General features: G+C 46.0%; 1 protein-coding gene across 1 annotated transcript in view; it reads right to left on the reverse strand.

Annotated features, from left to right (window-relative positions):
- Positions 1–4,910: 4,910 nt before the first annotated feature.
- The window catches only part of RHBDL3 (rhomboid like 3), a 59,261-nt gene continuing 48,854 nt past the window's right edge, over positions 4,911–15,317 (reverse strand). The window contains exons 7-9 of the mRNA XM_054393844.1: positions 13,956–14,056; positions 5,949–6,009; positions 4,911–5,182 (exon numbers count right to left, since the gene is read on the reverse strand). Of these exons, the coding sequence (XP_054249819.1) occupies positions 4,911–5,182; positions 5,949–6,009; positions 13,956–14,056 (434 nt within the window). The remainder of the gene's footprint in view (positions 5,183–5,948; positions 6,010–13,955; positions 14,057–15,317) is intronic.

Below are 15,317 nucleotides of genomic sequence, written 5' to 3' on the forward strand. Positions count from 1 at the left end.
CTTTTGATACTTAAACCTGACCTGGGGAATGTTTTGTGCTCTGTGTTGGAAAGTACCCTGAAACCTAAATTTTCTCTACTACTACTACTGCCATTTCAGAAGTACCTCATTAGAAAGCCTTTCCCCAGTTAAAAGCCAGTGATTAATGGTGACATTAAAACTGCATTTACCTTTAAACAAGCTTGGTGTCTGTCTGAGGTGTGATTCTTCCTTTATAGAGCCACAAAAATGCACTGTTTTCCTCTACAACCAGTTCTCAGCATCAGTGTCTGCAGGAGGAATTCTAGAGTCATGCCACAGAGCACTGTAGAGCAGCCACTAATATAAAAGAAACCAAACAGCATCAATATTCAGAGAGGCTAAAACCCCACAGCCTTTGTTCTCTAGATCCCAGTTTGCCTCCAGAGGTTGCTGGTGTTGGACCCATATTCCAGTTCTGCTCTGGGTAAAGCCAGTGGATAGAGTTTCCAAAGCGGTTGAGCTTGGATCTATGTAATCACACAGACTGGGAGCTCTTTACTCACTGAAGTATGTGTGAAAGTCCTGCCCACAATCCTGTGAGACTAAATATTGGCACAAACCAGCAGCTGTCTTGTGAGGTCAGCAGATCATTGTTTTTTTAGTACCAGCTCTAAGTGTGTCAGATTCCATCCTTCACATCCCAGTTCAAACCAAACCTGTTTTATCTGATTAAAACACACAGTCAGTATAGTCCATGAGAAGGAGCAGGGTCTTGGGATACAGATCCCTGAGCTTTATTTTTACTCCAGCAGTCTCAGGCAATGACATTTTCTCTGGCTCAAACACATCCTCCTGCTAAAGGAGCAAGTAGTGGAGGATCACAACATGCCACATAAGTACTAGGATTCCTCTTCAACTGATGGGGGAAAAGTGACAAGAGATGTTAAGAACTTAACAAAAGTAAACCCATTAGCATTTTTAGGACTCCTCTCCACCTCACTCAGAGACTGTTTCTGGTAAGCTCCTCTCCCATCACTCCATTACAATCCTGCTCCTACTCGTTCCTCTATTATTTCTGATGTGTGCAATATTAATCCCTACCTGCCTCCAAACATCTAGGAATAAAAGGTGCAATTTGCAAGCCCTGTGGACTTTGATCTACCTGGTTCTCCTCCTTCTTCCCCACAGTGTCTGGGCCACTTCTCCCATCTCTCCTCAGGGATGAGAGATAAGCAAGAGGTTGGGAACCAGCCCCTTGGGTGCTGTTGCTGTGCTGCCGGCAGATGTCCCTGAAGGAGCTCTGCAACCAGCACCTCAGGCTCTCCCAGTCTGCGTCACTACTCCCTACACCCCCCCTCACTGGACCAGTGCTGCAATACTTACTAAATGTGAAGTCCTGCACAGAAACAGCTTTTTTTCTCCTCACTCAAGGACACAAGTGTGAAATAGCTTCCTCTAATGTGCTCTGTTCAGATCTGTACACTGGTAACAGTCCTTGCCTTCTGCTCTAGTGCTGCACCTCTGTGAGGTTCAATAGATTCCCATTTCATCCCACTGATGTAAAATCCTGGCAGCAGCTGAAAAGAAAAAAAAACCAAAACAATCACCAAACCCAGTCCCTCAGTGGATGGCTTCTTCAGGAACATGTTGCTGACTGTGACAAGGTGGAACCACAAATGAGCAGGATGGAGAATATTACATCCCTGACACAAGCCAGCAGCCTTCAAGGACATCTGGAGGTAAAAGCTCTGTGATGCTGCAGCACTGTGGCACTCCTGGGTGCATTAGAAAACAACACAATCAGATTTCCTGATACTCTGTAAAAACATAACAAGTTTTCAGAGTGTAATTTTAGTGCTTAAAATATATATATATTGTAAAAGCTTCAGCACTTTGTGCTGCTCCTGACTCCATGAGCTTAGAGACTCATAGCAGACAACAGGCTCTATGTGTACAACCTGCTCTGTGGATGGGGAGAGATTTCAGCTCTGATGAGCAGGAATATGAGAGGGTTTCATTTCATCACCCACAATAAATCTAGCACTGCTTTAAAGCCCAGCCCCTCTGATCCCCTAGGTTGCTTGTAGAATTGCTCAGTCAGGGAAAAGGGACATGGAAGTCAGAAAGATGAATGACAGTTTAAAAGAACAAGGCATAAGCTCAACCTCAGAGAAGTTTTCAACCAGTTCATATAAACTGTGCTCATCTACAGATAAAGGAGCAAAGAAATGTGCCTGGATTAGTCTGTTCAGCTCCCTCCTGCTCCTGAGTATAGGCAAAGATGTGTTAGACAGGCTCAGGCTGATGAAGAGCCTGGTGACCCTCGAACTTGTAGCTTGCTGCTTCATCTTAGAGCACATCACTAGCAGGCACAGAAACCTTCATTGGGGAGAACCTGCTGGGTCTTAAGGAGATTTCCATTGAGAAACAGAAAATAAAAGTTGGCGCATACTGCACTCTGGAAAAGTCTAGGCAAAATATTCTGGGTGATTAAAATTTTCTACCAGAATTTTCAGTTTTCCTAAAGCTTCCAAGGGAACTCCCATCTCTGCTCACCTCTGTTTTAAAGGCATCTGTAATCAGAAAGGCTGAGCAATAGGTGAAGAAAGGAACATCCTCCTTACATGTTAGCCATGCTTCTGTTAGTGTTCTCCTTGCTCCCCACTCTCCTCCTTACCTGCTGCTTTCCAAGGAGATTATCTCCACTGCTACAAGACACACTGAGAAAGCTCCTGAAACAGTCCATGGAAACTCTCATGACTGCTTTGATTTGGACCCAAACTACAGAGGTAAAATAGCACAGGGAACCAATCCCCTTCTCAAAATTAACAGAGCTCTAATCCATAACCTTTCCTCTTGTTTCTTGATATGAGGGCCCTCATGAAGCCATCCAGAACAACAGAGGTGCCTTGAGAGATCCCCTTTCTGTGCACAATGGTGGCAAAATTGGTTTCTTTTGCACATAAGACTCATTTCAGGTCATAGAAACACTTCCTCCCTCCTCCCTTTCCCTGAGGCAACAGGAGTTTTACTAATGCATCCTGTGACAGCACCCTTCCAGCACAGAGAGATTTTTTTCCCTCTCAGAGGCAAAAAAGGGGGCACAGATGATGAACACTTGTGAATGTCCCCTCCAGAAAGACAGACTCCTACCAGTTGGTGGTATCATCTGGCAGGCAACAGGAGTTTTACTAATGCATCCTGTGACAGCACCCTTCTAGCAGAGAGAGATTTTTTTCCCTCTCAGAGGCAAAAAAGGGGGCACAGATGATGAACACTTGTGAATGTCCCCTCCAGAAAGACAGACTCCTACCAGTTGGTGGTATCATCTGGCAGCACCAATAACAAAACTGAGAGAAAAAAGCCTGTGACACAAGTGTCTGGCTACAGAGCAAACCCAACTGCTGCAGTGCCTGTAAGATGTGGTATGGAAGGCTCTGGTGTTGGTGCCTGGGCACCAGTATGCAAATAGAAAAAAGGAAGAAAGGAGCTAGTCTAGAGAGACTCCAGGCTGTCAAAAACCAGCTAGGTAAAGAGGAGAGAAAAGGAGGGCATCCACATTTCTGGACTGTAGTTTGGCAGCTCTCTGAAGTGAGAAGTGAAATAACATAAGCACCTTAGAGAGAAGGGTACCGGCACTGCTTGTGCTACAGGTGCTCCAGTCTGGTTCCCAGTCTGTGCAGGCAGCTGTGTGGACTGTGCTACAGACCAGTTACAGACTGTTACAATCTGGGCTTGACCAGTGTTAGAGAAAAAAGGCATCATTGCAACCAGCTGCTGCTTGGAGCCCCTGAACGTCCACTGCCTGAGGAAGAGGCACCCTCAGAATTCAGCAGTCACTCCCAAAGCAGCTTTCTTGGTTTCCCAATGGTCACTGTAGCACACTTCACTGCCTACAGCCTGATTTAACTCCACTCACTGCAGTGGGCATATTTGGCCCCAAATAGACTTTATGGCTGTAAAGACTGGACAGTTCCCACACCATGCTGCTATGGGTGATCCTGATCCCACTTTTCTAGTCAGAACTTGCTGGAGGAGTTGAGCTCCTTGCTAGGAGCTCGCTGCAGGATAGGTGTTTGATCAGCATGGCCACAAAGAAAGTGAGAAGAAAACAGCACCTGATTGCCAGCTGATAAAAATACAATGGAACATTTGCCTTCCTTTTCTCCATCTCTCAAAAAGGAAACCCCAGCCACTCCCTCTAGTCACAGCAGACTGGGTGTGTGGGGAATAAGTAATTAAAATCAAGTGAAACATGCACAGTAAATGTCACCTCTGCCTGGGTGTCCACAACACTCTCAGAGTTCCTAAGGTTTATAGTGCAATTTCATTTGACCTGTAGATGAAAACCAGTCTCCATCACTTTGGGTGATCAAGTTCTGCTGGTTCCTTTGAAAGGTGCACAAGACAAGTTTCACCATAGGCTAAACTATCTTAGGAACCATTCAAGTAATTGGATAGTGGCACTGATGTGGCTGAACGGTCAGATGTGTTCACAGAAACCAAACCCAAGCTGCCTTGTGAGTACCATCTGAGTCCCTAATTAGTAAATGTCTGCTCTTGTTTCCCTTTCAGTGTCCAGCAACATAGAGATTTGTTCAACAACTGGCCCTAATTCCAGTACTGCCCTGGAATGTACAAATATCTCATACAAAACATCAATGTGTGCTAACAAACCAAGTGATAAGTGCCTAGGTACAGGCTGCTCAGTGAGAGCCCTAGCAGTGGAGAAACTGCAGGGTCCAGGCCAGCCAGTGTTACCTGCAAGATTTGTGAACAAACTGCTCAGCCCATTCCTTCGTGAGAGCTTTAAGCATCTCCTCCAGCTCATGCCTGTGTTCAAAAGAATCATCCTCCCTTAAGTTAAATATAAAAATAGATCCTCCATCTTCACTCATTTAACACAGCTGACAGATGACTTCTACTCTCGAGTTTTCTGTCCAGTGTTCTCAAGGAGGGGGAGGTAGCTTTAGATCCAACAGGCTGTAGGCAAAAATATTCCAGAAGATGGCAAACAGGACAAAAATGACATAAATAGAAAGGAAGATCCACCATAAAGTCTGATCTTGGAGTCTCTGCTCATAGTTCCTCAGGATGATGACACCAAGGGTGATTCCAACCATCACTCCTCCCAGGTGAGCCATGAAGCTGGGGTGGGGGCATGGTGGGTAGGCAGAGGGGTGGAATCGCAGCCACACAGCTCTTCCAAATTCAAAGCTCACTGAAACAAAGAGAGAAAAAGAAATTAATAGTCTGGGTCTATCCCTTTTTAAGTCCATCTTGCAGGCAGCACTGCAACTCTGAAAAGATGGAGAGGGAGAAGCTGCCTTGTGCATTGAGCACAGGGAAGCTGGAAGGGCATGGATATATAAGGGCTGAAGCACACAGGCATGGGGTCTCCCCAGGGGCTGGCAAAGGGTCTGGGTCCTTGGGAGTGTAGGAGTGTAGATAGGTGGAGGATAGTGGACTTCCCAAATCATTACCAAAACCATAAACAACAACAAAAAACCCCAAACACAACAACAAAAAAACAGAGTTAGACTATGAAGACAATTGTCTGTGATGAATACATGGCCCATCTTCTCCTATCATGGCATCCTGGGGACATGGCTGGAAGGTCACTCAGTCATGTGTGCATAATGCTGTTGCCATTCCAGATAAGATAGGAAGTGCTCTAGGAAACCCAAGTATTTTCATCAGAAAAGCATTGCTGGTTTGTGAATTCAAAGATGAGACATTAAAGTCCCAGATTTTCACAACTGCCACAAGCTACAGATGCTGGCTAACAACAAATCCTCATTTACAAATGCTTATGTTGAAAACCCAGATCTGCATTTGAGAGAGATGTGTTTTCTGCTGCCAGAAGGTCCAGCTGCAAGTTCCTACCAAATCTGCTGCAAAGTCAAAACTCTGAATCAGCATCAACTCTTGTGACAAGGACAAAGAGAACAGGACTCTGTGTGTGCCAACTATGGCATGGTACTTACTACAGATCAAGGCAACAGCCATGCGCAGCAGTTTGAATTGGCACTTCATTCCTGACCAGTTCTGGAAAGGAGACAAAGAACACAGTGATTGGCATGCAGACCTGGAGGGATTTGAAATTCAGACCCACAGTGGAAGAGTATCAAGGCTGATCATCCCTTGAAACAAACCTCTTTTATTGCCTTTGCCATGCCTGGCTGTGAACTTCCACTCATCACATGCAACACAGATCAGTCAGTCCCAGAGGCCACAACCACAAAAGATGTATTGCAGAAAGGTCCAAGTCCTGGACATCCCATAACTTTGCCTGGCAATCTTGATGGTGTGGCATGGTCCTTGGATGGCCCTGCCACTCTGTTTTTCAGATGCCACTCAACAGCCACTCAACTGTCGTAGTTTCGACAACAGCCTCCAGCCTCACCACCAGCTCACTTATACTCCAAAACCCTTGAAGACAACAAAGGAGACCTATTCAGCCCAGGAAAGCACTCACCACCCTACTTCCAGCTGCCACAAGGCTGCCTGCAGCAGCACCATTGTAGGTGCAGTCAGAGCCTACTGACTTTCCTGCACACCAGCACTAAATACAAGGTTTTCTTTCAGGCCTGACACAAGTCTCACCACACACACGTTTTCCAGCACCCATACAAGAGAGCTTCTGTCTCTGCTGCAGCCAACCCAAGTTATCCTCCCACGCAGGGCCAAGGAAGGAGGCATTGCCATCATTTTTGTGTTTTTTTTCTGCTCAGACATGTCCTGCTTACTGCAGGGGGTTTGGACTAGATGACCTTTAAAGGTCTTTTCCAATGCAAAGCATCCTCTGTTTCTGTGACATTGCTGGTACAGGACAGACACACAACTCTGTACCACCACATTAATTCTCTCTCAGCAAAGCTGGATTTGCCCAGCTGTTAAGCTCAGAAGTCACCCAAGCAGACAGATCGACTGGGCTTTGCCACCATTTAGCTGAAGACCTTGCATGAGCTCCTGTTTCCAGGTCGTGGAGGAATGACAATGCTGGTATTCACTGACCCTTGGGAAGCATTTCATTAGGTGAAAGAGCAACAAGATACATGCTTGGCCCAGGGCTCAGCATCAGTCTGGCTTTTACAAATGGAAATAGTGGATGTTCTGCACACAAATCCAAACACCAATTTCCTTGGCACACACAGACAGAAAGAGGTCTGCAACCTCTGCACAACCAGTCAGCTCCTCCTTTTCAAAATACCTGGTAGCCCTTGCAAGCAAAGCTGGTAGCCTGGTTGTGTCGGTGTGAGCTGAAATTCCCCCCCCCACCGACAATAACCAGGCTAGCCCAGTCTGGAAGCAAATGAAAAGCTGTATTTACAAGCAGAGCCTAAAATCTACAATGAAATGCAATGAATATGTACAAATATACAAAATTCACAACATTCACAAATATATACAATCAACAGAAAAAGCACAATCGATCTCCCTTTGCTTCCCCCCAAGGGGACCCTCCCAAAGGGGCCTCCCTCTCCCAGGAGCTTCCCCCCCAGACCCCCCTGGACAGAGAAGCAGAGTTAGTTAAGCAGAAAGTTGTTAACTTAGCTGCCAAGGTCAGTGTGTTATCTTCAGCCAGAAGAGAAGAAGAAAACAGCAGCCAGACAGCCCAGCAACTGCCCCCACTGCCGAACGCAGAATGTGCAGAGTGCCTACTTTGTTTTGGGTAATAGTTCTTAAACATTTCTATCTATCCAATGGAAGTGTTTAGAACAATCGTTATTTTGCTTTCTTACACCCAATAGTGACTTATTTACATTCTTTCACTTTCTCTGTTCTGAACTTTGCAAGGAAAAATTAAAAAGACAGTTTCAAACCATCACAGTCCACCCCTTCTAAACAATTCCATTGGCTGCTACTATCATTTATCTAATCTAAAATAATATCTACAACAATAGGTGAATAAAGACCATAGTCCATTCCGCCTATCTCAGATGTAGATGATTCAAAAGAGTCAAATCACAGGAAAAACAGCAAACAGCTTGTTTCCTCGCAGATGGAGCGAAGGAAGGAACAGGGACTCTCAGGTGACTCAGGGCTCTCAGGGTTCGTGCACCGTAGATCTCATGAACTCTCCTCTTGGGCGCGATGCTGTATCTGCGCAACACTCTGAATTTAACCTCTCTCAGCCAAAGTTAGATTTCTTTGTGGAATACACTGAATTTCACCATTTTCTTACATTACCCAATAGGTGTGACCAGGACCTTCAGCAGAAACCACCCCTCGGACAGGTTTGGCCTCTCCTGAAGGAGAAAATACCCAAACAGTTTTGCCTAACAGATTCTTTTCTCTGATAACAGGAACTCTATCACCTTCTTCCTTTCGCAACAAATCTGATTGGGCAGGTCCAGCTCGATTCACTGAACCTCTACTATTCACCAACCAGGTTGCTTGTGCTAAATGTTTCTCCCAGTTTTTCAAAGATCCACCCCCCATGGCTTTGAGAGTGGTTTTCAGCAAACCGTTGTAGCGTTCGATCTTCCCTGCAGCTGGTGCATAGTAGGGAATGTGGAATATCCACTCGATGCCGTGCTCTTTGGCCCAGTTTTTCACAAGATTGTTCTTGAAATGAGTTCCGTTGTCTGACTCAATCCTCTCTGGAGTTCCGTGTCTCCACAGGATTTGTCTTTCCAGACCAAGAATGGTGTTACGTGCAGTTGCATGAGGAACTGGATAAGTTTCCAGCCATCCAGTGCTTGCCTCTACCATAGTCAGCACATACTGCTTACCAGATGGAGAACGAGGTAGAGTGATGTAGTCAATCTGCCAGGCTTCACCATACTTGTACTTGGACCATCGGTCACCGTACCACAAGGGCTTGATCCGCTTTGCCTGCTTAATAGCAGCACAAATGTCACAGTCATGGATGACTTGTGTGATAGCATCCATGGAAATGTCAATGGATCTGTCACGAGCCCATCGGTAGGTTGCATCTCTGCCTTGATGTCCTGACGAGTCATGGGCCCACCGAGCTAAGAACAGCTCACCTCGGTGTTTCCAGTCAAGATCAGGATCAGGATCAGAGTTTGTGTCCACCTGGGAAACTCTTGCAGCTAGATCTGCCTGATGGTTGTGTTGTTGTTCCTCAGTAGCTTTGCTCTTAGGAATGTGAGCATCGATGTGTCTCACTTTCACTGGGATTCTCTCAATGCGAGCAGCAATGTCTTGCCACAGATCTGCAGCCCAGATTGGCTTTCCTTTCCTCTGCCAGCCATTCTTCTTCCAGTCTTTCAGCCAACCCCACAAGGCATTGGCTACCATCCACGAGTCAGTGTAGAGATAAAGCTTTGGCCATCTCTCACGTTCAGCTATGTTAAGAGCTAGCTGGACAGCTTTTACCTCTGCGAATTGACTGGATTCTCCTTCTCCATCTCTCGCTTCTGCAACTCTGCGCGTTGGACTCCACACTGCAGATTTCCATCTCCGCTTGTTCCCAACAAGACGACAGGAACCGTCTGTGAACAAAGCATATCTCTTGTCATCATCAGACAGATCACTGTAAGGAGGAGCTTCCTCAGCATGAGTTACTCTCTCCTCTGGAGGTTTTGCACAGCTTGTGCCTTCTGGCCAGTTTGTGATCACCTCCACCAAACCAGGCCTTTCCAGATTTCCCATTCGAGCTCGCTGTGTTATCAGAGCCATCCACTTAGACCAGGTAGCATCTGTTGCATGATGTGGTGAAGAACCTTTGCCTTTGAACATCCAATTCAGAACTGGTAATCTAGGAGCTAGAAGAAGTTGTGACTCAGTTCCAATCACTTCAGAAGCAGCTTTCACTCCTTCATAAGCAGCTAAAATCTCTTTCTCTGTTGGAGTGTAGTTTGCCTCTGAGCCTCTGTAGCCACGACCCCAGAAACCAAGAGGACGTCCTCGTGTCTCCCCTGGAGCTCTTTGCCATAAGCACCAGGTTGGACCATTGTCACTCGCGGCCGTGTACAGAATGTTCTTAATGTCTGGACCAGTTCGGACAGGTCCCAGACCCATCGCTTGGACTACCTCTCGCTTGATCTGGTCAAAGGCTGCTTGTTGCTCAGGACCCCATTGGAAACTGTTTCTCTTTCGAGTCACATCATAGAGAGGTTTCACAATCTGACTGTATCCAGGAATGTGCAGTCTCCAAAATCCCACTATGCCTAGGAAACGCAGAGTTTCTTTCTTGTTGATGGGATTTGCCATGGTGGAGACTCTGTTTATCACATCCATTGGGATGTGACGGCGACCATCTTGCCACCGCACTCCCAGAAACTGGATTTCTCTGGCAGGTCCTTTCACCTTGTCTCGCTTGATAGCGAAACCAGCTTGCAAGAGAATGTCAATGATTTTGTTACCTTTCTCGAAGACTTCTTCAGCAGTCTCACCCCAGACGATGATGTCATCGATGAACTGAATGTGTTCTGGAGCTCCACCTTTCTCCAAAGCATCATGGATCACTGCATGGCAGATGGTTGAACTGTGAATCCACCCCTGGGGCAAACGATTGAATGTGTACTGAATGCCTCTCCAGGTGAAAGCAAACTGAGGCCTGCATTCCTCTGCTATGGGAATAGAGAAGAAAGCATTAGCAATGTCTATGGTAGCATACCATTTGGCCTGCTTGGATTCCAGCTCATATTGGAGTTCCATCATGTCTGGTACAGCTGCACTCATGGGTGGAGTTACTTCATTCAAGGCACGGAAATCAACTGTCAGACGCCACTCTCCATTCTGCTTTCTCACAGGCCAGATTGGACTGTTGAAAGGTGAATGAGTTTTGCTGATGACCTTCTGACTCTCCAACTGACGAATCAAGTTTTGAATGGGCACCAAAGAGTCACGGTTGGTTCTGTATTGTCTGTGATGCACAGTTTGAGAAGCAACGGCAGCTTTACATCCTCTATCTCATGTTGTCCCACAACTGCAGATTCATCTGAAAGCTCAGGTCTAATGGACAACTTCAATTTTCCTCCATCAGTTTCTACAGTTGCTATTCCAAAAGCCCATTTGTAACCCTTAGGGTCTTTAAAACGCCCTTCTCTCAGAAAGTCAATTCCCAAAATACAAGGTGCATTAGGACCTGTTACAATAGTATGTTTCTTCCACTGCTTCCCAGTTAAACTTATATCAACCTCTATCTTAAACAACTCTTGAGATCCACCAGTGACTCCCTGAATAGTTATAGATTCTCCCCCTTGATAATTTGATGGTATTATGGTGCACTGAGCTCCTGTGTCAACCAAGGCCCTGTACTTCTGAAATTTTGAAGTGCCAGGCCACTGGATGTACACATCCCAATAGATTCTGTTATCTCCATTATCCCTTACCTCCCCCTGGCGGAAGGCAGGGCACCCCTAATGGTGGGGATTACCTCCACATGTACAGCTGGCACAACGTCCAGCACCAGAATTAGGATCACTGTTGGAGCTATCAGAGTTGTTCTGGGAAACTGAGGAAGCGACAGCTACCCTCCTGGTATTGCTACCTCGGGATCTGCCCCTCTGCAGCTCCCGTAACCTCTTGAAAAGATCAGAAGTTGGTTGACCATCCCATCTGTTCATGTTCTCACCAAACTGATCACGCAGAGTTATCCAGATACTGCCACGTGATTGCCTCTGCTGTCTGTTTTGGTTTGACCTATTCTGGAATGGCCTTCTTGGAGCACGTCTGTTCCTAACAGCTGAAACTTGTATCCATCTGGAGGAAGAGGAATTAGAATCATCCCCCTTCATCAAGTTGGATATGGAGGTTTTAAGTTCCTCCTTCAGCTCTTTCATGCAATTCTCCATCTTTCCAGACAAAGTTTCAATGGCTGAAACCAAAGAAGTACGTGCAAGACTATCCTCCAATTGCCTCATTTGGTCAGTGAAATGGCCAACAGTAGGAGGTGCTCCACCATAATTTCTTGCCACAATCCTGCTTGCCAGAATAGTAGCATAATTAGGAGGAGCAAGCTTAATGAGCTTTTTGGCAAGGCCTGTTCCAACAGGAATTTCATCAGGATTCAGAGTCTTATGATCTCCATACATTACTTCTCTCACAGCAAACTCTCTCAGACGCTTGATTCCCTCAGCTATTGTGGTCCAAGGCTTAGGGTTCCATGGTAAATCATCTCTGCTGGGGTACCTCAGCGAGACTGCCAGTAGGAGGCGTGCCCACAGAGAAACTTTACCAATGCACTTGCCTAGGTGCCTGTCTATGCCTGTATCCTTTGAGAGCATCCCCAACTGAGAGGCCGACTTGTCGCCTACCACCAATGCTGGGGCTCCCATATCAAAACACCTGGCTAGCCAAGACAGGACTGGCTCATTATCTCCTCTGATGTAATCCTTCCTCACATGTCTAATTTCCTGTCTGGGTGCATTAGCTGACTGTATGTCATCCTCATCCTCATCATCATCATCATCATCCTGAGGTCGCTGTCCCCATAATCCTATTTTAATCCTCCGTTGAATTTCTTTGAGTTCAGAGGCACTACCAGCAGTTGCTAATCTACTAGGGTCTACATCCTGACCTACATCTCCATCATCCATGTGGGGTCTCAAGAGGTCTACCAGAGTTTTAAGGCTAACCCTCTCTTCCTCATCAGAAGGATCTTTCTTAAGAGAGGGACCCTGAGTAGAAGGACCCTCATCTCCATCTGCACCATCTCCTGCAGCATCTGCATCTCCTTTACGCTTTCTGGTTACAGTGGCCACCAAATTTACTGGCTTGGTTTTCACATTCACAGCAGAGTTGGAAGAGCAAGTAGCCTTATGTCTTTCTTGACACAGTGCTATCAGTAGCCATATGATTATTCCAAGAAGCAACAAATTTAAGATTAAGGCTAGTACAAGATATCTAGGGTACCACTGGTTACAAAGACCCTCTGTAGTTGTAAGAGGAGTAACAAACTCATATGTGTCTGCTAGCAGATCCATAGTTGAGTTACCATAGCTTCTTAGCCCAATAAGACCATAACAGAATTCACCAACATTCAGTAACTTGTTCTTAACCCAAAGAAACGACTTATATGCCACGTATCTCACAATCTTGTCTATCATGCAGGAAACAGCCCATCTGTAGACAATCACACTGATAACAGAGGAAATAAAATTACTCAAAATCCAAAACAGCTTCATTTTGCTTCCTAATCTGAGCAGAAATAAATCAAACAACTATCGAGCCCCGAGTTGGAGCGCCAAAAATAAAAAGTGTGTCGGTGTGAGCTGAAATTCCCCCCCCACCGACAATAACCAGGCTAGCCCAGTCTGGAAGCAAATGAAAAGCTGTATTTACAAGCAGAGTCTAAAATCTACAATGAAATGCAATGAATATGTACAAATATACAAAATTCACAACATTCACAAATATATACAATCAACAGAAAAAGCACAATCGATCTCCCTTTGCTTCCCCCCAAGGGGACCCTCCCAAAGGGGCCTCCCTCTCCCAGGAGCTTCCCCCCCAGACCCCCCTGGACAGAGAAGCAGAGTTAGTTAAGCAGAAAGTTGTTAACTTAGCTGCCAAGGTCAGTGTGTTATCTTCAGCCAGAAGAGAAGAAGAAAACAGCAGCCAGACAGCCCAGCAACTGCCCCCACTGCCGAACGCAGAATGTGCAGAGTGCCTACTTTGTTTTGGGTAATAGTTCTTAAACATTTCTATCTATCCAATGGAAGTGTTTAGAACAATCGTTATTTTGCTTTCTTACACCCAATAGTGACTTATTTACATTCTTTCACTTTCTCTGTTCTGAACTCTGCAAGGAAAAATTAAAAAGACAGTTTCAAACCATCACACTGGTGTATACTAATAAGCCTTGGATTAACCACCATCTCTGGTCTCTCCTGGCAGGCTGCCAGTCATCAGCATACCCAGCCACCAGCTGCAGTGTAACATTTCTATCCCAGGACCCAACACTTAGACTCTCAACAGGGGCAAGCAATAGCTGGGTCAGGCTTTTTTTCCAATCCTTTTGGGTCACCAGACCTGGTTCACCTCCAAAGAGGTTATGTAGTCATTCTGGTACTCACCATGACTATATTGGCCAAGTGAGCTGAGACAAGGGCATACACACCTCCAGAGGAGCCCACCACGGGGGCAGTCATATCAGCTACTGACACTGCCAGGGACCCTGGGGGAAAGAACAAGGCTTTGTGACAATTGCCAGCCAAATAAATGCTTTCCCTGCTCCTGCCTGGTTTGTGTTAATTGCTGCAGGTCAATAATGTACAGATAAAGGAGGGAGAGAATCAATTGCCTTGCAAAGCCAACTCACTCCTGCAGCACTGCCAAGACAGTGACTGATGATTCTTCTGCACCTACTTTAAAAGCAGCCAAGCAAGGCAGCAGCCTGTCTTCAAACCAAAGCTGCAAAAAAGCACTTACACCATGATTACAATAACATGGAAGCAGGAGACAGAAAAATGTGTGTCTTATTCACCTGAAGATAAACTAGCAGTGGCTCCCATACTGGCAAGACAAATACTTGTAGGGTGAGAAGGAAGTGTGGGCTTGTAGCCAAGCACAACCCTCTGATCAAAGCACAGCTTGCTACCTGCAAAACTTCAGAGTAAAACTAGCTACAAAGCTAGCTGGATGGAGGCAGGAAACACAAGACAGCAAAACGACAGGTCAGTCACATAAAGGCACCATTAATAACAATACATCCAAACATAGACCTCTTATCCCAGCTGGAGGCTTGGATCTTCCAAAGCTCCTTTCATTGCAAACCTTAACAGTAATTTAAGAGATGGGGAGACAAAGGCAGACCCGGTGTCACAAGGCAGAGATAATGAAGGTCTTTGTGGTGAGCAGCAATGAAAAAAGACACAATGGCAAGTCTTGAGAGAGTCCTTGGCAGTACAGAATCTAACAAACTTCTTTGCTAATTGCTCAGCAGATTCTGGGTCAAAGAAGTGCTAAGATTCCACCAGCTGACGCTACTGATAGCTCCCTCCCTCACTGCACAGCCCTGAGACTTCTCAGCTCTTATACACTGTCACGAAGGAAAATATTAATGAGAGGTCTGGTCACATTTGCAGTTCCATCCTGCACTGAGGGAAGGTTTTGCTTTCTCTTTGGCACTTTCTTTCACAATTTATAGGTCATGAGGTGTGAAAGGTAAGTCTGTGAGGGTCTGGCAAACTGTCTGAGAAAAAATGGGAACGTTTGTACATCAGACAGGAACCAGTAGTGCTAGGTGGGCTAGTGAGCCTCCCTCAGGCACTGGCTAAAAGCTTTCAGAGCTCTGGGCATTCAGCCCATCCCTGAGCCCAAAAAAAACATGCCTCTGCCCCTGCCAGCAAGTCCATGGCCTGAGGAATCCAAGAGGCAGCTGGCAACTGGCAATGCTCACCCAGGCTGACGAACAGCAGATTCAGTGCTCGCTGCTT

This window comes from Indicator indicator, chromosome 29 (genome assembly GCF_027791375.1).
Source record: "Indicator indicator isolate 239-I01 chromosome 29, UM_Iind_1.1, whole genome shotgun sequence".
NCBI classification, from domain to species: Eukaryota; Metazoa; Chordata; class Aves; order Piciformes; family Indicatoridae; genus Indicator; species Indicator indicator.